Genomic DNA, 25,325 nt, shown 5'->3' on the forward strand with positions numbered 1-25,325 from the left:
TGGGATAAATGTGGTACAATGTGGACAGGTTGGGATAAATGTGGTACAATGTGGACAGGTTGGGATAAATGTGGTACAATGGGGACAGGTTGGGATAAATGTGGTACAATGTGAACAAGTTGGAATAAATGTGGTACAATGGGGACAGGTTGGAATAAATGTGGTACAATGTGAACAGGTTGGGATAAATGGAACACATGTGTTTGGCGATCATGCTTTTAAGTTTATTATTGATGGTCAGTTCCTCGACACTTGAATTTACCAGACTGCTGGACCTCTGTAGCTCCTTGTTCATGTCTTTGTGTGAAAGAATTTCTTGTGCTATTTTGGGTTGACTGTGGATGACATCTGAGCGATTTTCTAAAATTCTAATTTGCTCACAGTATCTGCGTTGTCAAAATGCTTTGAATCTAAAGCACTACATTCCGAAGCCACATTTTCAGAATGTTCAAATCTTTTATCTGTGCTATATATAACAGAATCTAAGGACACAGTAGGATTTAATGATAAATTTCTTTCGGACGTCCAAGATTTATCTATCATCTGTCAGCCCGTCCTCCAAAAATGGGGTGGTAAATGTAAGGAGGCAAATAAGTGCAATTATGTACTATTCATAGCAGTTAGGAATTGTACTTATTTTCACTCAGTATTAAATCGTACTGTCAAATATATTGTGAATATTTGAGTTTACCCGAAAAACTGAATAGAAAACCACAACCTCACCTAACCGTCTTAGTTTTTGAAGATAATAATTTTATTACTTCTTAATTACAATTAGTACTTAACCTATAGCTATATTGATATTACAGTTTTATTAAACTAATAAAACAAAACTAAAATATATCAATAAATTGTAAAGTAACTCAGGATATTTTAAAATTTTGTATAAAATCTATATTATTTAATAAATCTGAAAACGAAATTCCTGATATTTAAAACTTGTGTATTGCTAATTGAAGTTGAAACCGTCATCCTAAAATTCTGAGTGTCTTAACAGAAAACGAGAAAAATTAAATCGGGGGAGGGAGTTGGGTCAATGTAACAGCCCCATAAGTGCAATTATGCACTGCTTATGACAGTAAGAAAGTGTACTTATTACACTTAGTATTAAATCGTACTGTCAATTCGGAGGATGGGTTGCATCTGTAGCCTAATCGTGGAATATTTTTATTTTGCGTTATCAGTCTATTTGAATTGAGATATATGCTTATTTCGCAGGCTATCCTCCTTTTTTGGTAGTACTTATAGTAACGATGAAGACCATAGTGCATATACCGACGTACAACACAATTAGAAAGTAGAAATACGCACTATTGAATTTGGACAAACCGGAAGATGATTTTCTACTTATGTTGCAGAGACAAACTAAACTAACCTAACCTTTCTAGGCCTAATACACGCTATATGAGGCCTAATATAGTACATATATGTGCTATACTAGTCCTAGTAATATTTAAGTTTGTTTTTTTAATTTCATTTTTTACGGACTATAAAGTGAATAGTACAAAGTTCTACTACCTAATTGCTTACGTCAATATGTGTACTATGGTGCACGTACTTAAACAAAGTACTATCCAAACAGGAGGATGGGTTGCATTTCGCATATTTTTCGTATATTTTTTCTTCAAAAAGTTGAATCAAATAAGAAACCATTACCAGATCGAGACTATTTTTTCTGTAAGTACATTGATAAATTGGAAGGCTAGTCTAGCATTTTCCTCCAGCATATGCGAACTACTAAGAATTTGTATATAATGAGTTTCCACTATGGCCTGAGTGTTCCCACTATGGCCTAAGTGTTCCCACTATGGCCTCTGCCTCTGCCAGTTGTGTTTGGGTCCAGTACAGCAACTCACTATCAAGGATTCTTTGCAGAGAATCTACTTTTTACAACAAATTTTTGTTCGAAACTCTGTGTGTATCCTTGGCTTCAGGGATAGTATGTCCACAGGAGCCTTGATAAGAGTTCGAACCTATTCGCTGGGTGCTCCCCAGGCGCGCTCTAGTCAACTGCACAACGACATGGTCAAAAGAATTGCAACCTGGGCGCAGTAGTACGCTAGGCTGCAATATATTCCGCAGCATTGGAGAGAGGGTTGTGACGTCACGGTTTGTTTTCGTTTTCCAGGTAGTAACAGCCTCCAGGGCAACACCGGAGACCAACAACAGTTCAGAACACTGGGAGGCTGGTCGAATTAATGAGTTCAGAAAATTCTTCCAAGTTCGTGCAATACAAAAAAATAAAAAAAGATATTCCTATTTTTGTGGCACAAGTCAGATGAAAAACGTTGAAAAGCGGCCACTATGAACACTGAAGTTACTGGTGTAATCAGTGACAAACTAACCGATCACTATTCAACTTACCATCAGACTACACAGTAAAGAACCAATTAGGAATCAAATGCAGTTCACAATATAAACTGGGAACCTGAACTAAACAATACACAGGATATAAATTCATTACCCGACATCTTCCTCTCTAAAACTCTAAGCCTCTACAACACTCACTGTCCACTCCTCACCAAGCAAGTAACTGCCAATTAGATTAAACAACCCCTGGCTCACTAGTGGCATAATTAAAGCAATCAACAAGAAACATGAATATGAAAAAAAAGGTTTGGCCTAGTTACAAAAGTAGTTAAGAGATACTCATCAATGCTAAGAAGTATAATAAGAAGAGCCAAACTTTCCTTTTATGAGAGAAGATTCAAAGAAGCAAAATGAAATATGAAAATCGCATGGAAAGCCATCTGTTACATTATTCCCAGCATAGCAGAGAAAACTGCCTTCACCACTCTACATACAACCTACCAAGTATATACTAATTAATAAGCTCTCGCACAAGACAGAACATATATGACTTATTGCTTATAGTCAATATTTTGCTTATTAATTAGTATATACGTGGTATATTCCAAGTTATATACATATTTTAAGATATTAGCTCTTCCTGTGGTTATTATTCCCAACTTATTGCTTATAGTCAATATTTTGCTTATTAACTACTATTTAAATATTTTAGTTTTGTTTTATTATTTTTATAAAACTGTAATATCAATATAGGTATAGATTAAGTATTAATTGTAATTAAGAAGCAATAAAATGCTTATCTTAACATACTAAGAAGGTTAGGTTAGGTCATTCAGCTTTTCAGGTAAACTCAAATATTCACAATCAATTACTATATCACATATGTACTTATTTATAAGCAAAATATTGACTATACCTCATATAACGTCCGATATGGAACTCAACCACGTTGCAGACGAATATCAAGACACCACCACCAGTACACCCTTCACCCAGCCCGAGAGCTCCAAGCGGGTGTATGGCTCCAAACTCCCCGGTTCCTTGTTACGTCTATAAAACTGCCAGTTACACTGCCGGTTCCTAGCTACAAGCCTCGGTGAAACTGCCAGTTACACTGCCGGTTCCTAGCTACAAGCCTCGGTGAAACTGCCAGTTACACTGCCGGCTCCTAGCTACAAGCCTCGGTGAAACTGCCAGTTACACTGCCGGTTCCTAGCTACAAGCCTCGGTGAAACTGCCAGTTACACTGCCGGCTCCTAGCTACAAGCCTCGGTGAAACTGCCAGTTACACTGCCGGCTCCTAGCTACAAGCCTCGGTGAAACTGCCAGTTACACTGCCGGCTCCTAGATACAAGCCTCGGTGAAACTGCCAGTTACGCTGCTGGCTCCTAGCCACAAGCCTCGGTGAAACTGCCAGTTACACTGCCGGTTCCTAGATACAAGCCTCGGTGAAACTGCCAGTTACACTGCCCGTTCCTAGCTACAAGCCTCGGTGAAACTGCCAGTTACGCTACCGGCTCCTAGCTACAAGCCTCGGTGAAACTGCCAGTTACACTGCCCGTTCCTAGCTACAAGCCTCGGTGAAACTGCCAGTTACGCTGCCGGCTCCTAGCTACAAGCCTCGGTGAAACTGCCAGTTACGCTGCTGGCTCCTAGCTACAAGCCTCGGTGAAACTGCCAGTTACGCTGCTGGCTCCTAGCTACAAGCCTCGGTGAAACTGCCAGTTACGCTGCTGGCTCCTAGTTACAAGCCTCGGTGAAACTGCCAGTTACGCTGCTGGCTCCTAGCTACAACCCTATTGAAACTGCCAGTTACGCTACCGGCTCCTAGTTACAAGCCTCGGTGAAACTGCCAGTTACACTGCCGTCTCCTAGTTACAAGCCTCGGTGAAACTGCCAGTTACGCTGCCGGCTCCTAGTTACAAGCCTCGGTGAAACTGCCAGTTATGCTGCCGGCTCCTAGTTACAAGCCTCGGTGAAACTGCCAGTTACGCTGCCGGCTCCTAGCTACAAGCCTCTGTGAAACAAAATGTGTCGTTACCATCAGGGGTATAAATACCCATGACCTCGGTCAAGTAGTCAGTCTGTATTAGATGCTCAGGTCACCAACATTATGTCTGAATGCGACAATTGCCTCCAGCTGCTTCGTGTGCAGGTTGTAGTGTTTATGTGTAAATACTCATAACCCTGTGTTAGCATAAGTAACAATGTGTTTTTGTGTTATAGTTTAGTAGATGTATCTGTGTTGTTATTGATTTTGTGTGTTAGCCAAGGGTGTCACGTCTTGGGTTTTGTGTGTTAGCCAAGGGTGTCACGTCTTGGGTTTTGTGTGTTAGCCAAGGGTGTCACGTCTTGGGTTTTGTGTGTTAGCCAAGGGTGTCACGTCTTGGGTTTTGTGTGTTAGCCAAGGGTGTCACGTCTTGGGTTTTGTGTGTTCTTCATGTTATTTGTTTATTTTGATGTTGGAGTAATTTATGACAATTTACTTGAGTATTTCTTCACTCCTGTAAAATTTTCACACTGAAAGGCTAAAGCGGCATTTTTATTTATTAATGAGACGCGAGTCACATTCCATTTGCCCGGCATAGCTGCAGTACTGAACCACATCACACCATCTCTAACAGCCTAGGATCTAAACAACAATCATGTAACACGCAGATGAAAACTCTCCAAGAATGGTTACACATCTGCAAAAGACTTAGATCTGCAGTGGATCTGGGGGCCTGGTAGCCTGGTGGATAGCGCGCAGTACTTGTAATTCTGTGGCGCGGGTTTGATTCCCGCACCAGGCAGAAACAAATGGGCATAGTTTCTTTCACCCTGAATGCCCTTGTTATCTAGCAGTAAGTAGGTACCTGGGAGTTAATCAGCTGTCACGGGCGGCTTCCTGGGATGTGTCTGGTGTGAAAAAAAAATGTAGTTAGTAAACAGTTGACTGACAGTTGCGAGGCGGGCCGAAAGAGCAGAGCTCAACTCCCGCAAGCACAACTACATGAATACAACTAGGTGAATACAACTAGGTGAATTAGAAACGACAATTGAATTTAGCCCTGGAATGCTCACCATTTAAATTTAACAAACATGTGAAGCTCACAAAAGAAAATTGTTCTGAATTTTTTTATATGGTTAATTAGTATCCAGGAAACGCAAAAAATCTAAGATAAAATTAAAAGTCTAAATCTTATAATTGCACATTATACGAGCACACATTTTGCCTGTAAATATGCACGATAATCACTCACTTGCTGTTGTTTAAAAAGCTCATTGCCTTCTAATATGGCCGCCCAGCACACTGGTTGGTGATGAGGGCAAATATGACCCTTATTGTTTTACTCAGGCACTAGAAGGAAAGTAAGAAACTTAGGATTTTTCCTCAAGATGGGGAATGGTTACTGGAGGTCTGATGATGCAAATAAGAGGCCCTTGTATGTGTGGGAGTTTTGAATCTTATGATATACCCACGAGCACCTTAAGGCACTATGCGCACCACTAGTCTTCGCAGCGCAGTAGTTAATAGCTTCTTTTCATCAATTGGTGCTAATCTTGGAAGAAAATTCTCAGAACCCCAGACACATGTTGCTGCATATCTCACAGGCAGCTATCCTACCTCTCTACCCCTTTTACCAGTCAGCCTGACAGACATTATAGCCATAATTCCCTCACGTAAAACCAAAGCTGGGAACATTATTGAAAACCATCTATGGTATAAAGGAGCTCCGCACATCTCCTTGTACCACCTATAGCTCTGCTATTCAAGAAATCTCTAGAGAACACAAGAACATAAGAATGAAGGTAACTGCAGAAGGCCTATTGGCCCATACAAGGAAGCTCCTATTTTCAAACCTTTCCTGTTATCCTTAAAAAAGCAAGAGTAACGTCAGTTCATAATACAGTTCTATTGATCAAAGACGGTCAATGGTGCGGTGGTCACGGTACTGTGTACGTTTGGGGGTGATCCTGGACGTCATGGGTTCAAAATCTTGGCGGATTATTTAGATTTCTTAGTGATTTATGGCTTGCATTTCCTGCAACATTTCTGACAAACACACACACACACACACACACACACACACACACACACACACACACACACACACACACACACACACACACACACACACACACACACACACACACACACATACACACACACACACACACACACACAGTGTGTGTGTGTGTGTGTAGGCCAGTGTCCCTAACCTGCATACCATGCAAGCTGATGGAGAAGATTGTGCGAAAAAAAACTAGTGGAGCATCTGGAGCGAAGGAACTTTGTAACACAGCATCAACATGGGTTCAGGGATGGCAGGTCCTGCCTCACAGGGTTACTTGAATTCTACGACCAGGCAACAAAAATAAGGCAAGAAAGAGAAGGGTGGGCAGACTGCATATTTTTGGATTGTCAGAAAGCCTTTGATACAGTGCCACACAAGAGGCTAGTGCGAAAGTTGGAGATGCAGGCTGGAGTGAAAGGGAAGGTACTCCGGTGGATAGAGGAGTACCTAAGCAACAGGAGACAACGAGTCTGTGTGAGGGATGAGGTCTCAGATTGGCGAGACGTTACAAGTGGAGTCCCGCAGGGGTCAGTCCTTGGACCTATACTGTTTCTGGTATATGTAAATGATCTCCCAGAGGGTATAGATTCGTTCCTCTCAATGTTTGCCGACGATGCAAAAATTATGAGGAGGATCCGGTCGGCCGAGCGGACAGCACGCTGGACTTGTGATCCTGTGGTCCCGGGGTCGATCCCGGGCGTCGGCGAGAACCAATGGGCAAAGTTTCTTTCACCCTGATGCCCCTGTTACCTAGCAGTAAAATAGGTACCTGGGTGTTAGTCAGCTGTCACGGGTTGCTTCCTGGGGGTGTAGGCCTGGTCGAGAACCGGGCCGCGGGAATAGGTACCTGGTATCAATGAATATGAATAGGTATCAAGCCGCCTGCTATCGCTGTATCTATCGATGATTTCTGTGTTGTTTACTAGGATTTCTCTGGCGATGGTTTGGTTGTGGGAAGAGATTATATGTTCCTTAATGGAGCCCTGTTGCTTATGCATCGTTAAACGCCTAGAAAGAGATGTTGTTGTCTTGCCTATATACTGGGTTTTTTGGAGCTTACAGTCCCCAAGAGGGCATTTGAAGGCATAGACGACGTTGGTCTCTTTTAAAGCGTTCTGCTTTGTGTCTGGAGAGTTTCTCATGAGTAGGCTGGCCGTTTTTCTGGTTTTATAGTAAATCGTCAGTTGTATCCTCTGATTTTTGTCTGTAGGGATAACGTTTCTATTAACAATATCTTTCACGTTATGCCTATATATATATATATATATATATATATATATATATATATATATATATATATATATATATATATATATATATATATATATATATGCGGAAAATCCACAGAGAAATATGAAATGAGGTGAACGTTTCGGCTTTGTATAATTTAATGTGTATAGGAAACCTACCAACGTGGGGTCGTATGTTCATTTTTATTCGAATCATCATAGTAAAGTTAAACAGGCAGTATTTTCAGGAATGTTTCTACGAGCTTTGAGGATTTGCAGCCCTGAGTTTTTTGATGAAGAGATTGCTAAAATATATGAAATTGGGAAGAGTTTACAATATCCTAAGAGGTTTTTGGATTTCTCGTTTGTACAAGCCAAGCGTACGTTTTATAATCACGTCCCTAAGGCGAAACCAAAAATTATCAACTCATTGGTGGTACCTTATGCGAGTGGACTTGAAAAATTGTCTCTGATTTTTAAGAAACTTAATATAAATTTGGTGTTCACTAATAGTACGATCAAATCCAACTTAATAAAAAACTCCCCTGATACAGCAGGTTGTGTGTATTCGATTCCCTGCAATGATTGTGATTCTCTTTACCTTGGACAAACAGGAAAGTCCTTACAATTGCGGTTGTCACAACATGCTTATAGTATTAGAACTGCCCAAACGTCTAATGCATTGTATCTAAATACGAGTTTATGCGATCACAATATTAACTGGAATGGGGCAAAAAGCATTACCAATTGTGGGGATTTCGTGGAACGGAATTTGATTGAGTCTGCTCTAATCAGTCAGTGTCCAAATCTTCTTAACGTTAGTACTGGAATGTACAAACTTGATCCATTTTTAAGTTATAATATTGCACAACAGTTTAAGAAACAACTCTGATAGAGAGGCTTACAATGTCTCATTATAATTGTATATTCATATATTGTGTGTTCATGAGGCTTTTCTTTAATCTTTCATCCTTATTCTCTGACCGCTTTATCCTCTTTTTCCATTCTAAGCTAAGCTATACCTGTTTTTGGTTAATTACACCTGACCAACCCTAGGGATGGGTTGGTCAGGTGTCGACCTATATATCCTCCCCCTTCTCCCTTCTCCTTAGTCAGTCTGGTGTTGACAAGGCTTTAACAAGCCGAAACGTTCACCTCATTTCATATTTCTCTGTGGATTTTCCGCATAAAATGATCAGTGTTTTGTGATTGTCAATTGCATATATATATATATATATATATATATATATATATATATATATATATATATATATATTATATATATATATATTATATATATATATATATTATTATATATATATATATATATATATATATATATATATATATATATATTATTATATATATATATATATATATATATATATATATATATATATATATATATATATAAAAACAAAAATGGATATGTTCGTTAGCGCATAACCGCTAATCGCCGAAAGTTCTTCACCGATTGCTTTGAAATTTTCACACAATGTTCCATTCGCATCAGAGCAGGTTTTTATATACATATTATATAGGTGTCACTTCTGTGACGATAAAAAAACATGCTTTTTCTGAAAACTGTGATTTTCAAGTGTTTTTCATGTGAGGGAAATCTTCGAAACCTCTTTACCGATTGCTTTGAAATTTTGACACAACATTGCATTCAAATAGGCGCGTCTTTTTATATACCTACTATATACATGCCTCACCTGTGACAGGAAAAATACATACTTTTTTCGAAAAACAGCGCCATCTGTTGGACGTAAGAGCAACACTCGCTGTAATCTCTGAAAGTTCTTCACTGATTGCTTTGAAATTTTGACACAACGTTGCATTCGAATAGGCGCTTCTTATTATATACTTGCTATATAGATACCACCCCTGTGACAGGTAAAAACATGCGTTTTGAAAACAGCGTTATCTGTTGCACATAATAGCAACATGCACGCTATACTAAATATGTCACGAATTCCATTTAAATGTTTCTGATTCCAATGATACATTCTTTTTCATAGATTTCGATTTATTTTAATTTTTATTGAATTATTTTGTGTGACATTGTGTTGGAATTGAGCTGTGTCGTTTACCACACCGTTCATTTCATGAGTATACTTTATTTTTTATTTTTTTCATATTTTCATTTCATTTCTTAACTATTTTTCTTATATTTCAGTGATGGGAACATCAGTTCACTTGATGTTCCCAATTTTCTGTTGGGAACATCAGACCGTTTGGGAAGGCTGCGGACGAGGAAGTGGGGGATGGTGGGGAGGACGAGGGGATGAGAGTGGGGGATGGTGGGGAGGACGAGGGGACAGGAGAGCGGGTAATGGTGTGGAAGGACGTGGGGATGGGGGAATGGGAATGGTGGGGAGGCCGAGGAGACGGGTGAGGGGGGAATGAAGGGGACGACTGGGAGACAGGGAAGGTTGCTGTGGTGTGCGTTGCTGAGCCACAGCAACGCGTGGCCGGGTACTGCTAAAATATATGCAGAAATTGTGGGTGGGGACCTGAGAGTTACAGTGATATTGAGTAAACGAACAAAATATAAGGCAGCAAGTAATAATGAATCACTTCATATAACAATGGCCAGCCAACACCAACCATGCTGTCAACTCCCCCAAACAAGCCCAGGAAACTGCTGCCGACCCAAGTCAAGGCCAATCCAGGCTAGCAAAACCCAGTAAATCCCTGCCAAGCCCGGCCAGACGCTGCCAACTCTCACACTCTGCGACACAATGAGTGCACAACAATGTACCGGGAGACACAAGAACACAGATGTGCTGAGCGCAGGTGGCACCCAGGCTGCCTCCACACACATCCCACCAGGCTAAATTAGCCCTTGGGCCCAAGTACCTGAGGTGTACTGTTGCTTGGGCCCAGCACCTGAGGTGAACTGTTGCTTGGGCCCAGTACCTGAGGTAAACTGTTGCTTGGGCCCAGTACCTGAGGTATACTGTTGCTTGGGGCCAGTACATGAGGTGTACTGTAGCTTGGGCCCAGTACCTGAGGTGTACTGTAGCTTGGGCCCAGTACCTGAGGTGTACTGTTTCCTGGGCCCAGTACGTGAGGTGTAATGTAGCATGGGGCCAGTACGTGAGGTGTACTAGCTTGAGCCCAGTACCTGAGGTGTACTAGCTTGAGCCCAGTACCTGAGGTGTACTGTTGCTTGGGCCCAGTACCTGAGGTGTAATGTATCATGGGGCCAGTACCTAAGGTGTACTGTAGCTTGGGCCCAGTACCTGAGGTGTAATGTAGCATGGGGCCAGTACATGAGGTGTACTGTAGCTTGGGCTCAGTACCTGAGGTGTACTGTAGCTTGGGCCCAGTACCTGAGGTGTACTGTTGCCTGGGCCCAGTACCTGAGGTGTAATGTATCATGGGGCCAGTACCTGAGGTGTACTGTAGCTTGGGCCCAGTACCTGAGGTGTAATGTAGCATGGGGCCAGTACCTGAGGTGTACTGTAGCTTGGGCCCAGTACCTGAGGTGTACTGTAGCTTGGGCCCAGTACCTGAGGTGTACTGTTGCTTGGGCCCAGTACCTGAGGTGTAATGTATCATGGGGCCAGTACCTGAGGTGTACTGTAGCTTGGGCCCAGTACCTGAGGTGTAATGTAGCATGGGGCCAGTACCTGAGGTGTATTGTTGCTTGGGCCCAGTACCTGAGGTGTATTGTTGCTTGGGCCCAGTACCTGAGGTCTACTGTTGCTTGGGCCCAGTACCTGAGGTGTAATGTAGCTTGGGCCCAGTACCTGAGGTGTATTGTTGCTTGGGCCCAGTACCTGAGGTGTAATGTAGCTTGGGCCCAGTACCTGAGGTGTATTGTTGCTTGGGCCCAGTACCTGAGGTCTACTGTTGCTTGGGCCCAGTACCTGAGGTGTAATGTAGCTTGGGCCCAGTACCTGAGGTGTAATGTAGCTTGGGCCCAGTACCTGAGGTGTATTGTTGCTTGGGCCCAGTACCTGAGGTCTACTGTTGCTTGGGCCCAGTACCTGAGGTGTAATGTAGCTTGGGCCCAGTACCTGAGGTGTACTGTAGCTTGGGCCCAGTACCTGAGGTGTACTGTTGCTTGGGCCCAGTACCTGAGGTGTACTGTTGCTTGGGCCCAGTACCTGAGGTGTACTGTAGCTTGGGCCCAGTACCTGAGGTGAACTGTTGCTTGGGCCCAGTACCTGAGGTGTACTGTTGCTTGGGCCCAGTACCTGAGGTGTACTGTTGCTTGGGCCCAGTACCTGAGGTTACTGTAGCTTGGGCCCAGTACCTGAGGTGTACTGTAGCTTGGGCCCAGTACCTGAGGTGTACTGTAGCTTGGGCCCAGTACCTGAGGTTACTGTAGCTTGGGCCCAGTACCTGAGGTTACCGTAGCTTGGGCCCAGTACCTGAGGTGTACTGTTGCTTGGGCCCAGTACCTGAGGTGTACTGTAGCTTGGGCCCAGTACATGAGGTGTACTGTTGCTTGGGCCCAGTACCTGAGGTGTACTGTTGCTTGGGCCCAGTACCTGAGGTGTACTGTAGCTTGGGCCCAGTACCTGAGGTGTACTGTTGCTTGGGCCCAGTACCTGAGGTGTACTACTGCTTGGGCCCAGTACCTGAGGTGTACTGTTGCTTGGGCCCAGTACCTGAGGTGTACTGTAGCTTGGGACCAGTACCTGAGGTGTACTGTAGCTTGGGCCCAGTACCTGAGGTGTACTGTTGCTAGGGCCCAGTACCTGAGGTGTACTGTTGCTTGGGCCCAGTACCTGAGGTGTACTATTGCTTGGGCCCAGTACCTGAGGTGTACTGTTGCTTGGGCCCAGTACCTGAGGTGTACTGTTGCTTGGGCCCAGTACCTGAGGTGTACTGTTGCTTGGGCCCAGTACCTGAGGTGTACTATTGCTTGGGCCCAGTACCTGAGGTGTACTGTTGCTTGGGCCCAGTACCTGAGGTGTACTGTTGCTTGGGCCCAGTACCTGAGGTGTACTGTAGTTTGGGACCAGTACCTGAGGTGTACTGTAGCTTGGGCCCAGTACCTGAGGTGTACTGTTGCTTGGGCCCAGTACCTGAGGTGAACTGTTGCTTGGGCCCAGTACCTGAGGTGTACTGTTGCTTGGGCCCAGTACCTGAGGTGTACTGTTGCTTGGGCCCAGTACCTGAGGTGTACTGTTGCTTGGGCCCAGTACCTGAGGTTACTGTAGCTTGGGCCCAGTACCTGAGGTGTACTGTAGCTTGGGCCCAGTACCTGAGGTGTACCGTAGCTTGGGCCCAGTACCTGAGGTTACTGTAGCTTGGGCCCAGTACCTGAGGTTACTGTAGCTTGGGCCCAGTACCTGAGGTGTACTGTTGCTTGGGCCCAGTACCTGAGGTGTACTGTAGCTTGGGCCCAGTACATGAGGTGTACTGTTGCTTGGGCCCAGTACCTGAGGTGTACTGTTGCTTGGGCCCAGTACCTGAGGTGTACTGTAGCTTGGGCCCAATACCTGAGGTGTACTGTTGCTTGGGCCCAGTACCTGAGGTGTACTGTTGCTTGGGCCCAGTACCTGAGGTGTACTGTAGCTTGGGACCAGTACCTGAGGTGTACTGTAGCTTGGGCCCAGTACCTGAGGTGTACTGTTGCTAGGGCCCAGTACCTGAGGTGTACTGTTGCTTGGGCCCAGTACCTGAGGTGTACTGTTGCTTGGGCCCAGTACCTGAGGTGAACTGTTGCTTGGGCCCAGTACCTGAGGTGTACTGTTGCTTGGGCCCAGTACCTGAGGTGTACTGTAGCTTGGGACCAGTACCTGAGGTGTACTGTAGCTTGGGCCCAGTACCTGAGGTGTACTGTTGCTTGGGCCGAGTACCTGAGGTGAACTGTTGCTTGGGCCCAGTACCTGAGGTGTACTGTTGCTTGGGCCCAGTACCTAAGGTAGACTTGAAGGTAGACCTAAACGTAGACCTGAAGGTAGATATGAAGGTAGACCCGAAGGCAGATCTGAAGGTAGACCTGGAGGTAGAGCCGAAGGTAAACCTGGAGGTAGACCTAAACGTAGACCTGAAGGTAGACCCGCAGGTAGACCTGAAAGTAGACCTCAAGGTAGACGTCAAGGTAGACCTCAAGGTAGACCTGGAGGTAGACCTGAAGGTAGACATGAAGGTAGACCTGGAGGTAGACCTGAAGGTAGACCTGAAGGTAGACCTGAAGGTAGACCTGGAGGTACCCGAAGGTAGACCTGGAGGTAGACCTGAAGGTAGACCTGGAGGTAGACCTGAAGGAAGACCTGGAGGTAGACCTGAAGGTAGACCTAGCTGGAGGTAGACCTAGCTGGAGGTAGACCTAAAGGTGGACCTGGAGGTAGACCTGAAGGTAGACCTGAACGTAGACCTGGAGGTAGACCTGAAGGTAGACCTGGAGGTAGACCTGAAGGAAGACCTGGAGGTAGACCTGAAGGTAGACATGGAGGTAGACTTGAAGATAGACCTGTAGGTAGACCTGGAGTTATTCCTGAAGGTAGACCTGAAGGTTGACCTGGAGGTAGACCTGGAGGTAGACCTGGAGGTAGACCTGAAGGTAGACCTGGAGGTAGACCTGAAGGTAGACCTGGAGGTAGACCTGAAGGTAGACCCGAAGGTAGACCTGGAGGTAGACCTGAAGGTAGACCTGGAGGTAGACTTGAAGATAGACCTGCAGGTAGACCTGGAGGTATTCCTGAAGGTACACCTGGAAATAGACCTGAAGGTTGACCTGGAGGTAGACCTGGAGGTAGACCTGGAGGTAGACCCGAAGGTAGACCTTGAGGAAGACCTGAAGGTAGACATGGAGTTAGACGTGGAGGTAGACCTGGAGGTAGACCTGAAGGTAGACATGGAGGTAGACCTGGAAGTAGACCTGAAGGTAGACCTGGAGGTAGACATGGAGGTAGACTTGAAGGTAGACCTGGAGGTAAACCTGAAGGTATACATGGAGGTAGACCTGAAGGTAGACCTGATGGAAGACCTAGAGGTAGACCCGAAGGTAGACCTGAAGGTAGATCAGAAGGTAGACCTGAAGGCAGACCCGAAGTTAGACCTAGAGATAGACCCAAAGGTAGACCTGAAGGCAGACCTGAAGGTAGACTCGAAGGTAGACCTGAAGGTAGACCTAAATGTAGACCTGCAGGTAGACCTGAAGGTATACATGGAGGTAGACCTGGAAGTAGACCTGAAGGTAGAACTGATGGAAGACCTAGAGGTAGACCCGAAGGTAGACCTGAAGGCAGACCTTAAGGTAGACTCGAAGGTAGACCTGAAGGTAGACCTAAATGTAGACCTGCAGGTAGACCTGAAGGTAGACCAGCACGTAGACCTGAAGGTAGACCTGAAGGAAGACCTAGAGGTAGACCCGAAGGTAGACCTGAAGGCAGACCTGAAGGTAGACTCGAAGGTAGACCTGAAGGTAGACCTAAATGTAGACCTGCAGGTAGACCTGAAGGTATACATGGAGGTAGACCTGGAAGTAGACCTGAAGGTAGACCTGATGGAAGATCTAGAGGTAGACCCGAAGGTAGACCTGAAGGCAGACCGGAAGGTAGACTCGAAGGTAGACCTGAAGGTAGACCTAAATGTAGACCTGCAGGTAGACCTGAAGGTAGACCAGCACGTAGACCTGAAGGTAGACCTGCAGGAAGACCCGAAGGTAGACCAGCAGGTAGACTGAAGGTAGACCTGAAGGTAGACCAGCAGGTAGACCTGAAGGTAGGCCTGAAGGTAGACCTGCAGGTAGACCTGCAGTTAGACCTGAAGGTAGACCTAAATGTAGACCTGCAGGTAGACCAGCAGGCAGACCTGAAGGTAGACCTGAAGGTAGACCTGCAGGTAGACCTGAAGGTAGACCTGCAGGTAGACCTTCAGGTAGACCTGCAAGTAGACCTGAAGGTAGACCTGCAGGTAGAAATGAAGGTAGACCTGAAGGTAGACCTGCAGGTAGACCTGAAGGTAGACCTGAAGGTAGACCTGCAGGTAGACATGAAAGTAGACCTGAAGGTAGAAATACAGGTAGACAAGCAGGTAGACCTGAAGGTAGACCAGCAGGTAGACCTGAAGGTAGACCTGCAGGTAGACCTGAAGGTAGACCAGCAGGTAGATCTAAATGTAGACCTGAAGGTAGACCTGAAGGTAGTCCTGAAGGTAGACCAGCAGGTAGACCTAAAGGAAGACCTGAAGGTAGACCAGCAAGTAGACCTAAGGGAAGACCTGAAGGTAGACCTAAAGGTAGACCTGCAGGTAGACCTAAGGTAGACCTGAAGGTAGACCAACAGGTAGACCTGAAGGTAGACCAGCAGGTAGACCTGCAAGTAGACCTGAAGGTAGAATAGCAGGTAGACCTAAAGGAAGACCTGAAGGTAGACCAGCAGGTAGACTTGAAGGTTGACCAGCAGGTAGACCTGGAGGCAGACCAGAAGGTAGACCAGCAGGTAGAACTGAAGGTAGACCTGAAGGTAGACCTGAAGGTAGACCTGCAGGTAGACCTGAAGGTAGACCTGCAGGTAGACCTGAAGGTAGACCTGCCGGTAGACCTGAAGGTAGACCAGCAGGTAGACCTGAAGGTAGACCTGCAGGTAGACCAGCAGGTTTCTACCTGCAGGTCTACCTTCAGGTCTACCTTAGGTCTACCTTAGGTCTACCTGCAGGTCTACCTGTTGGTCTACCTTCAGGTCTACCTTAGGTCTACCTGCAGGTCTACCTTCAGGTCTACCTTCAGGTCTACCTGCTGGTCTACCTTCTGGTCTGCCTCCAGGTCTACCTGCTGGTCAACCTTCAGGTCTACCTGCTGGTCTACCTTCAGGTCTTCCTTTAGGCCTACCTGCTATTCTACCTTCAGGTCTACCTGCTGGTCTACCTGCAGGTCTACCTTCAGGTCTACCTGTTGGTCTACCTTCAGGTCTACCTTAGGTCTACCTGCAGGTCTACCTTCAGGTCTTCCCTTAGGTCTACTTGCTGGTCTACCTTCAGGGCTACCTGCTAGTCTACCTTCAGGTCTACCTGCTGGTCAACCTTCAGGTCTACCTTCAGGTTTACCTGCTGGTCTACCTTCAGGTCTACCTGCTGGTCTACCTTCAGGTCTACCTGCTGGTCTACCTTAAGGTCTACCTTCAGGTCTACCTCCTGGTCTACCTTCAGGTCTACCTGCTGGTCTACCTGCAGATCTACCTTCAGGTCAACCTTCAGGTCTACCTGCTGGTCTACCTTCAGTTCTACCTCCTGGTCTACCTGCAGGTCTACCTGCTGGTCTACCTTTAGGTCTACCTGCTGGTCTACCATTAGGTCTACCTGCTGGTCTACCTTTAGGTCTACCTTCAGGTCTACCTCCTGGTTTACCTTCAGGTCTACCTGCTGGTCTACCTTCAGATCTACCTTCAGGTCTACCTGCTGGTCTACCTTCAGGTCTACCTCCTGGTCTACCTTCAGGTCTACCTGCTGGTCTACCTGCAGGTCTACCTTCAGGTCTACCTTCTGTTCTACCTTCAGGGCTACCTGCTGGTCTACCTTCAGGTCTGCCTGCTGGTCTACCTTCAGGTCTACCTTCAGGTCTACCTGCTGGTCTACCTACAGATCTACCTTCAGGTGTACCTGCTAGTCAACCTTCAGGTCTACCTCCTGGTCTACCTTCAGGTCTACCTTCAGGTCTATCTGCTGGTCTACCTGCAGGTCTACCTGCTGGTCTACCTTCAGGTCTACCTTCAGGTCTACCTCCTGGTCTACCTTCAGGTCTACCTGCTGGTCTACATACAGATCTACCTTCAGGTGTACCTGCTGGTCTACCTTCAGATCTACCTCCTGGTCTACCTTCAGGTCTACCTGCTGGTCTACCTGCAGGTCTACCTGCTGGTCTACCTGCATATCTACCTTCAGGTCTACCTTCAGTCTACCTCCTGGTCTACCTTCAGGTCTACCTGCTGGTCTACCTGCAGGTCTACCTTCAGGTCTACCTGCTGTTCTACCTTCAGGGCTACCTGCTGGTCTACCTGCAGGTCTACCTTCAGGTCTACCTGCTGGTCTACCTTCAGGACTACATTTAGGTCTACCTGCTGGTCTACCTTCAGGTCTACCTGCTTGTCTACCTTCTGGTCTACTTTCAGGTCTACCTGCAGGTCTACCTTCAGGTCTACCTGCAGGTCTACCTTCAGGTCTACCTGCAGGTGTACCTTCAGATCTACCTTCAGGTCTACCTTCAGGTCTACCTGCAGGTCTACCTTCAGGTCTACCTGCAGGTCTACCTTCAGGTCTATCTGCATTTCTTCCTTCAGGTCTACCTTCAGGTCTACCTTCAGGTCTGCCTGCTGGTCTACCTGCTGGTCTACCTGCAGGTCTATATTTAGGTCTACCTTCAGGTCTAAATGCAGGTCTACCTTCAGGCCTACCTTCAGGTGTACCTTCAGGTCAACCTGCAGGTCTACCTGCTGGTCTACCTTCAGGTCTACCTTCAGTCTACCTTCAGGTCTTCCTGCTGGTATACCTTCAGGTCTACCTGCAGGTCTACATTTAGGTCTACCTTCAGGTCTACCTCCAGGTCTACCTTTAGGTCTACCTTCAGGTTTACCTGCTGGTCTACTTTCGAGTCTACCTTCGGGTCTTCCTGCATGTCTACCTTCAGGTCTACGTGCTGGTCTACCTTCAGGTCTACCTGCAGGTGTACATTTAGGTCTATCTTCGAGTCTACCTTCAGGTCTGCCTTCAGGTCTACCTTCGGGTCTACCTTTAGGTCTAACTTCGGGTCTGCCTTCAGGTCTACCTTCGGATCTACCTTCGGGTCTACCTTCAGGTCTCCGTTTAGCAGGTCTACCAGCAGGTCTACCTCTAGATCTGAAGGTAGACCAGCAGGTAGACCTGAAGGTTGACCAGCAGGTAGACCTGGAGGTAGACCAGCAGGTTAACCTGAAGGTAGACCTGCAGATATTCCTGTATGGTATATTTCTGTTTGGTATATTTCTGTATGGTATATTCCTGTATGGTATATTCCTGTATGGTATATTCCTTTATGGTATATTTCTGTATGGTATATTCCTGTATGGTATATTCCTGTATGGTATATTCCTTTATGGTATATTTCTGTATGGTATATTTCTGTATGGTATATTCCTGTATGGTATATTCCTGTATGGTATATTTCTGTATGGTATATTTCTGTATGGTATATTCCTGTATAGTATATTCCTGTATGGTATATTTCTGTATGGTATATTTCTGTATGGTATATTCCTGTATGGTATATTTCTGTATGGTATATTTCTGTATGGTATATTCCTGTATGGTATATTTCTGTATGGTATATTTCTGTATGGTATATTCCTGTATGGTATATTTCTGTATGGTATATTTCTGTATGGTATATTTCTGTATGGTATATTCCTGTATGGTATATTTCTGTATGGTATATTTCTGTATGGTATATTCCTGTATGGTATATTCCTGTATGGTATATTTCTGTATGGTATATTTCTGTATGGTATATTCCTGTATGGTATATATCTGTATGGTATATTTCTGTATGGTATATTCCTGTATGGTATATTTCTGTATGGTATATTTCTGTATGGTATATTTCTGTATGGTATATTCCTGTATGGTATATTTCTGTATGGTATATTTCTGTATGGTATACTCCTGTATGGTATATTCCTGTATGGTATATTCCTGTATGGTATATTTCTGTATGGTATATTCCTGTATGGTATATTCCTGTATGGTATATTTCTGTATGGTATATTTCTGTATGGTATATTTCTGTATGGTATATTCCTGTATGGTATATTCCTGTATGGTATATTTCTGTATGGTATTTTTCTGTATGGTATATTCCTGTATGGTATATTTCTGTATGGTATATTTCTGTATGGTATACTCCTGTATGGTATATTCCTGTATGGTATATTCCTGTATGGTATATTTCTGTATGGTATATTCCTGTATGGTATATTCCTGTATGGTATATTTCTGTATGGTATATATCTGTATGGTATATTTCTGTATGGTATATTTCTGTATGGTATATTCCTGTATGGTATATTTCTGTATGGTATATTTCTGTATGGTATATTCCTGTATGGTATATTTCTGTATGGTATATTTCTGTATGGTATATTTCTGTATGGTATATTCCTGTATGGTATATTCCTGCATGGTATATTCCTGTATGGTATACTCCTGTATGGTATATTCCTGTATGGTATATTCCTGTATGGTATATTCATGTATGGTATATTCCTGTATGGTATATTCCTGTATAGTATATTCCTGTATGGTATATTTCTGTATGGTATATTCCTGTATGGTATATTCCTGTATAGTATATTCCTGTATGGTATATTTATGTATGGTATATTCCTGTATGGCATATTATTTGTATGGTATATTCCTGTATGGTATATTCCTGTATGGTATACTCCTGTATGGTATATTTCTGTATGGTATATTTCTGTATGGCATATTATTTGTATGGTATATTCCTGTATGGTATATTCCTGTATGGTATACTCCTGTATGGTATATTTCTGTATGGTATATTTCTGTATGGTATATTTCTGTATGGTATATTTCTGTATGGTATATTCCTGTATGGTATATTCCTGTATGGTATATTCCTGTATGGTATATTTCTGTATTTTATATTCCTGTATGGTATATTTCTGTATGGTATATTTCTGTATGGTATATTTCTGTATGGTATATTTCTGTATGGTATATTTCTGTATGGTATATTCCTGTATGGCATATTATTTGTATGGTATATTCCTGTATGGTATATTCCTGTATGGTATATTACTGTATGGTATATTCCTGTATGGTATATTTCTGTATGGTATATTCCTGTATGGTATATTTCTGTATGGTATATTTCTGTATGGTATATTCCTGTATGGTATATTCCTGTATGGTATATTCCTGTATGGTATATTTCTGTATGGTATATTCCTGTATGGTATATTTCTGTATGGTATATTTCTGTATGGTATATTTCTGTATGGTATATTTCTGTATGGTATATTTCTGTATGGTATATTCCTGTATGGCATATTATTTGTATGGTATATTCCTGTATGGTATATTCCTGTATGGTATATTACTGTATGGTATATTCCTGTATGGTATATTACTGTATGGTATATTCCTGTATGGTATATTTCTGTATGGTATATTCCTGTATGGTATATTTCTGTATGGTATATTCCTGTATGGTATATTCCTGTATGGTATATTCCTGTATGGTATATTCCTGTATAGTATATTCCTGTATGGTATATTTCTGTATGGTATATTCCTGTATGGTATATTCCTGTATAGTATATTCCTGTATGGTATATTTCTGTATGGTATATTCCTGTATGGCATATTATTTGTATGGTATATTCCTGTATGGTATATTCCTGTATGGTATATTACTGTATGGTATATTCCTGTATGGTATATTCCTGTATAGTATATTCCTGTATGGTATATTTCTGTATGGTATATTTCTGTATGGTATATTTCTGTATGGTATATTTCTGTATGGTATATTTCTGTATGGTATATTCCTGTATGGTATATTTCTGTATGGTATATTCCTGTATGGTATATTCCTGTATAGTATATTCCTGTATGGTATATTTCTGCATGGTATATTTCTGTATGGTATATTCCTGTATGGTATATTTCTGTATGGTATATTCCTGTATGGTATATTCCTGTATGGTATATTTCTGTATCGTATATTTCTGTATGGTATATTCCTGTAATGTTTTATACCACATATGACACATGACACCTGGAGTCACACATGACACACCTGGAGTCACACATGACACACCTGGAGTCACACATGACACACCTGGAGTCACACATGACACACCTGGAGTCACACATGACACACCTGGAGTCATACATGACACACCTGGCGTCACACATGACACACCTGGAGTCACACATGACACACCTGGAGTCACACATGACACATCTGGCGTCACACATGACACACCTGGCGTCACACATGACACACCTGGCGTCACACATGACACACCTGGAGTCACACATGACACATCTGGCGTCACATATGACACACCTGGCGTCAGACATGACACACCTGGAGTCACACATGACACACCTGGAGTCACACATGACACACCTGGAGTCACACATGACACACCTGGAGTCACACATGACACATCTGGAGTCACACATGACACACCTGGAGTCACACATGACACATCTGGAGTCACACATGACACACCTGGAGTCACACATGACACACCTGGAGTCACACATGACACACCTGGAGTCACACATGACACACCTGGAGTCACACATGACACACCTGGAGTCACACATGACACACCTGGAGTCACACATGACACACCTGGCGTCACACATGACACACCTGGCGTCACACATGACACACCTGGAGTCACACATGACACATCTGGCGTCACATATGACACACCTGGCGTCAGACATGACACACCTGGAGTCACACATGACACATCTGGCATCACATATGACACACCTGGCGTCACACATGACACACCTGGCGTCACACATGACACACCTGGAATCACACATGACACATCTGGCGTCACACATGACACACCTGGCGTCACACATGACACACCTGGCGTCACACATGACACACCTGGCGTCACACATGACACCTGGAGTCACACATGACACATCTGGCGTCACATATGACACACCTGGCGTCACACATGACACACCTGGAGTCACACATGACACCTGGCGTCACACATGACACATCTGGCGTCACACATGACACATGTGTGACACACCACCGTACCTAAAATCTGTTCTCTAACGCGTCGCCTTTAAACAGTATCATCAATCCGCTAAAAATGCGACGCATTTGAAGCCAAATTAAATTTAGTGCCGAAATATTGACATTTTCTTAGCATAGGCTTCGAAGGGTGAGGTCGGCCGCGTGTGCATGCGTTTCTGGCCTAAAAGATGTGTTATATATGCCATTTAAAACATATGTATGTCATTAAGCGTAATCACTTTAAACAATGTGTCATCCAGTTACTAAAAATATATTTACTGTATACGAGATAGGATATTAGGTATTAGGCGTCATTTGTTGTCTCTTTGACATGGTGTTTCAGAGGTACAACATCTTTAAAAACCTCCTGTGATGTGTCTGAAGGGAAACAATATCTTAAAACTTTCAGTAAACATGAGCTAGACTGTATAATAAGTGTCAGAAGTACGCCACTAATCATCTGGTAGACATAGACATATATTTTAGTTGAAATTAATAGCCTATTGCCTGCCAAGATCGACATGGCAGCAGTGAACATTAGTTTCGATAAAACAAAAAGATTTTAATCTTGAACAAAGTTAAGGATTAAAGTAAGCTCTCAGTGTATGCTGACATTGGCAGAGCCCAAGGGGAAGGGCAGGTGGGTAGGGTACAGTGTCTCCTGTACTGCTAAAACTGACTACAATCCTTGGGGAGTCTCCAAAATTCCAATTCTTTTAGAGTAGATCGCAGAGTGGCCACGGGGAGGAAATGCTGATTTCAAGGTTGTGAGTTCGAGCCCCCAGGTAGAGCCCTACCTGGGGTCTCTCTCTCTCTCTCTCTCTCTCTCTCTCTCTCTCTCTCTCTCTCTCTCTCTCTCTCTCTCTCTCTCTCTCTCTCTCTCTCTCTCTCTCTCTCTCTCTCTTCTCTCTCTCTCTCTCTTTCTCTCTCTCTCTCTCTCTCTCTCTCTCTCTCTCTCTCTCTCTCTCTCTCTCTCTCTCTCTCTCTCTCTCTCTCTCTCTCTCTCTCTCTCTCTCACTCTCTTTCTCTCTCTCTCTCTCTCTCTCTCTCTCTCTCTCTCTCTCTCTCTCTCTCTCTCTCTCTCTCTCTCTCTCTCTCTCTCTCTCTCTCTCTCTCAAGTGAAGTATCTGCTCTTGTAAGCAAGTAATCGCTCTTGTGAGCAAGTATCTGCTCTTGTGACCAAGTATCTGCTCTTGTGACCAAGTATCTGCTCTTGTGAGCAAGTAATCGCTCTTGTGAGCAAGTAATTACTCTTGTGATCAAGTACCCGCTCTTGTGAGCAAGTAATTGCTCTTGTGAGCAAGTAACCGCTCTTGTGATCAAGTATCTGCTCTTGTGAGCAAGTAATCGCTCTTGTGAACAAGTAATTACTCTTGTGAGCAAGTAATTACTCTTGTGAACTAGTAATTTCTCTTGTGAGCAAGTATCTTCTTGAGATTATCTTGAGATGATTTCGGGGCTTTTAGTGTCCTCGCGGCCCGGTCCTCGACCAGGCCTCCACCCCCAGGAAGCAGCCCGTGACAGCTGACTAACACCCAGGTACCTATTTTACTGCTAGGTAACAGGGGCATAGGGTGAAAGAAACTCTGCCCATTGTTTCTCGCCGGCGCCCGGGATCGAACCCAGGACCACAGGATCACAAGACCAGTGTGCTGTCCGCTCGGCCGACCGGCTCCCGAACTAACCGCTCATGTGAGCAAGGAACCGCTCATGTGAGCAAGGAACCGCTCATGTGAGCAAGGAACCGCTCATGTGAGCAAGGAACCGCTGTAGTGAACAAGGAACCGGTCTTGTGAGCAAGTAACCGCTCATGTGAGCAAGGAACCGCTCATGTGAGCAAGGAACCGCTGTGGTGAGAAAGTAACCGCTGTAGTGAGCAAGTAACCGCTCATGTGAGCAAGGAACCGCTGTAGTGAGCAAGGAACCGCTCATGTGAGCAAGTAACCGCTCATGTGAGCAAGGAACCGCTGTAGTGAGCAAGGAACCGGTCTTGTGAGCAAGTAACCGCTCATGTGAGCAAGGAACCGCTGTAGTGAGCAAGGAACTGCTGTAGTGAGCAAGGAACCGCTGTAGTGAGAAAGGAACTGCTGTAGTGAGCAAGGTACGGCTGTAGTGAGCAAGGAACCGCTCATGTGAGCAAGGAACCGCTCATGTGAGCAAGTAACCGCTGTAGTGAGCAAGTAACCGCTCATGTGAGCAAGGAACCGCTCATGTGAGCAAGGAACTGCTGTAGTGAGCAAGGAACCGCTGTAGTGAGCAAGTAACCGCTGTAGTGAGCAAGGAACCGCTGTAGTGAGCAAGTAACCGCTGTAGTGAGCAAGTAACCGCTCATGTGAGCAAGTAACCGCACTTGTGAGCAAGTAACCGCTCTTGTGAGTAAGTAACCGCTCATGTGAGCAAGTAACCGCTCTTGTGAGCAAGTAACCGCTCTTGTGAGTAAGTAACCGCTCATGTGAGCAAGTAACCGCTCTTGTGAGCAAGTAACCGCTCTTGTGAGTAACTAACCGTTCATGTGAGCAAGTAACCGCTCTTGTGAGTAACTGACCGCTCATGTGAGCATGTAACCGCTCTTGTGAGCAAGTAACCGCTCTTGTGAGTAACTAACCACTCATGTGAGCAAGTAATCACTCTTATGAGCAAATAACCGCTTTTGTGAGCAAGGAACCGCTGTAGTGAGGAAGTAACCGCTCTTGTGAGCAAGTATAATGTAAGAGAATGCTTCCTTCAGAACTGGCATCCGTGACAGACATTTCTGGTTGACATTCTCCGCCATGACAGGAGGTGACAGTAACGAGCCGGCAACCTGTCTTCTAACAAATTACGTCTCAATTTGTCCATTTGCACATATGGCCGAAAATGGACGTAATTTGAAAATGAAAAATAATTGAAAATAAGTTTTGGATATTAGTTTTTTTCCAAAACAGTAAGTTAAGGATCCTGTGGTAGGTTAGGAGGCCAGGAAGTTCTCCTAAGGTTTCTAAACGT

The 25,325-nt window shown here is 44.3% G+C and overlaps 3 protein-coding genes across 3 annotated transcripts; 1 reads left to right on the plus strand and 2 right to left on the minus strand.

Moving 5' to 3' along the window:
• Window positions 1-13,526: 13,526 nt before the first annotated feature.
• LOC138371115 (probable inactive protein kinase DDB_G0270444) lies at window positions 13,527-16,212 on the plus strand. The gene is made up of 4 exons (XM_069335910.1): window positions 13,527-13,772; window positions 14,067-15,230; window positions 15,362-15,817; window positions 15,973-16,212. Exons 1-4 carry the CDS (start codon window positions 13,527-13,529, stop codon window positions 16,210-16,212), a joined length of 2,106 nt encoding a protein of 701 aa, XP_069192011.1.
• A 343-nt stretch (window positions 16,213-16,555) lies between these two features.
• LOC123749130 (probable inactive protein kinase DDB_G0270444) lies at window positions 16,556-17,434 on the minus strand. The gene is made up of 2 exons (XM_045731249.1): window positions 17,189-17,434; window positions 16,556-17,140 (listed from the first exon to the last, which is right to left on the minus strand). Exons 1-2 carry the CDS (start codon window positions 17,432-17,434, stop codon window positions 16,556-16,558), a joined length of 831 nt encoding a protein of 276 aa, XP_045587205.1.
• Window positions 17,435-17,454: 20 nt separating this feature from the next.
• On the minus strand, window positions 17,455-18,176 carry LOC138371116 (uncharacterized). Its single transcript, XM_069335934.1, has 2 exons — window positions 18,027-18,176; window positions 17,455-17,895 (listed from the first exon to the last, which is right to left on the minus strand). The coding sequence occupies exons 1-2, from the start codon at window positions 18,174-18,176 to the stop codon at window positions 17,455-17,457; spliced, it is 591 nt and encodes a 196-aa protein (XP_069192035.1).
• Window positions 18,177-25,325: the final 7,149 nt, after the last annotated feature.

The sequence above is a fragment of the Procambarus clarkii genome, chromosome 4, assembly GCF_040958095.1.
Source record: "Procambarus clarkii isolate CNS0578487 chromosome 4, FALCON_Pclarkii_2.0, whole genome shotgun sequence".
Lineage (NCBI taxonomy): Eukaryota > Metazoa > Arthropoda > Malacostraca > Decapoda > Cambaridae > Procambarus > Procambarus clarkii.

Excerpts from the sequence above, each read along its gene's own strand:
- LOC138371115 (XM_069335910.1), top strand. The coding sequence starts at position 13,527 with ATGAAGGTAGACCCGAAGGCAGATCTGAAGGTAGACCTGGAGGTAGAG. Across the intron at positions 13,773-14,066 it reads ACCTGAAGGTAGACCTGGAG|GTAGACCTGAAGGTTGACCT; the intron begins GTACCCGAAGGT and ends TTATTCCTGAAG. Across the intron at positions 15,231-15,361 it reads ACCTGCAGGAAGACCCGAAG|GTAGACCAGCAGGCAGACCT; the intron begins GTAGACCAGCAG and ends GTAGACCTGCAG.
- LOC138371116 (XM_069335934.1), bottom strand. The coding sequence starts at position 18,176 with ATGCAGGAAGACCCGAAGGTAGACTCGAAAGTAGACCAGCAGGTAAAC. Across the intron at positions 17,896-18,026 it reads ACCAGCAGGAAGACCTGAAG|GTAGACCAGCAGGTAGACCA; the intron begins GTAGACTGAAGG and ends ATAGACCTGCAG.
- LOC123749130 (XM_045731249.1), bottom strand. The coding sequence starts at position 17,434 with ATGCAGGTAGACCAGCAGGTAGACCTGCAGGTAGACCAGCAGGTAGAC. Across the intron at positions 17,141-17,188 it reads ACCTGAAGGTAGACCAGGAG|GTAGACCAGCAGGTAGACCT; the intron begins GTAGACCTGAAG and ends GTAGATCTGTAG.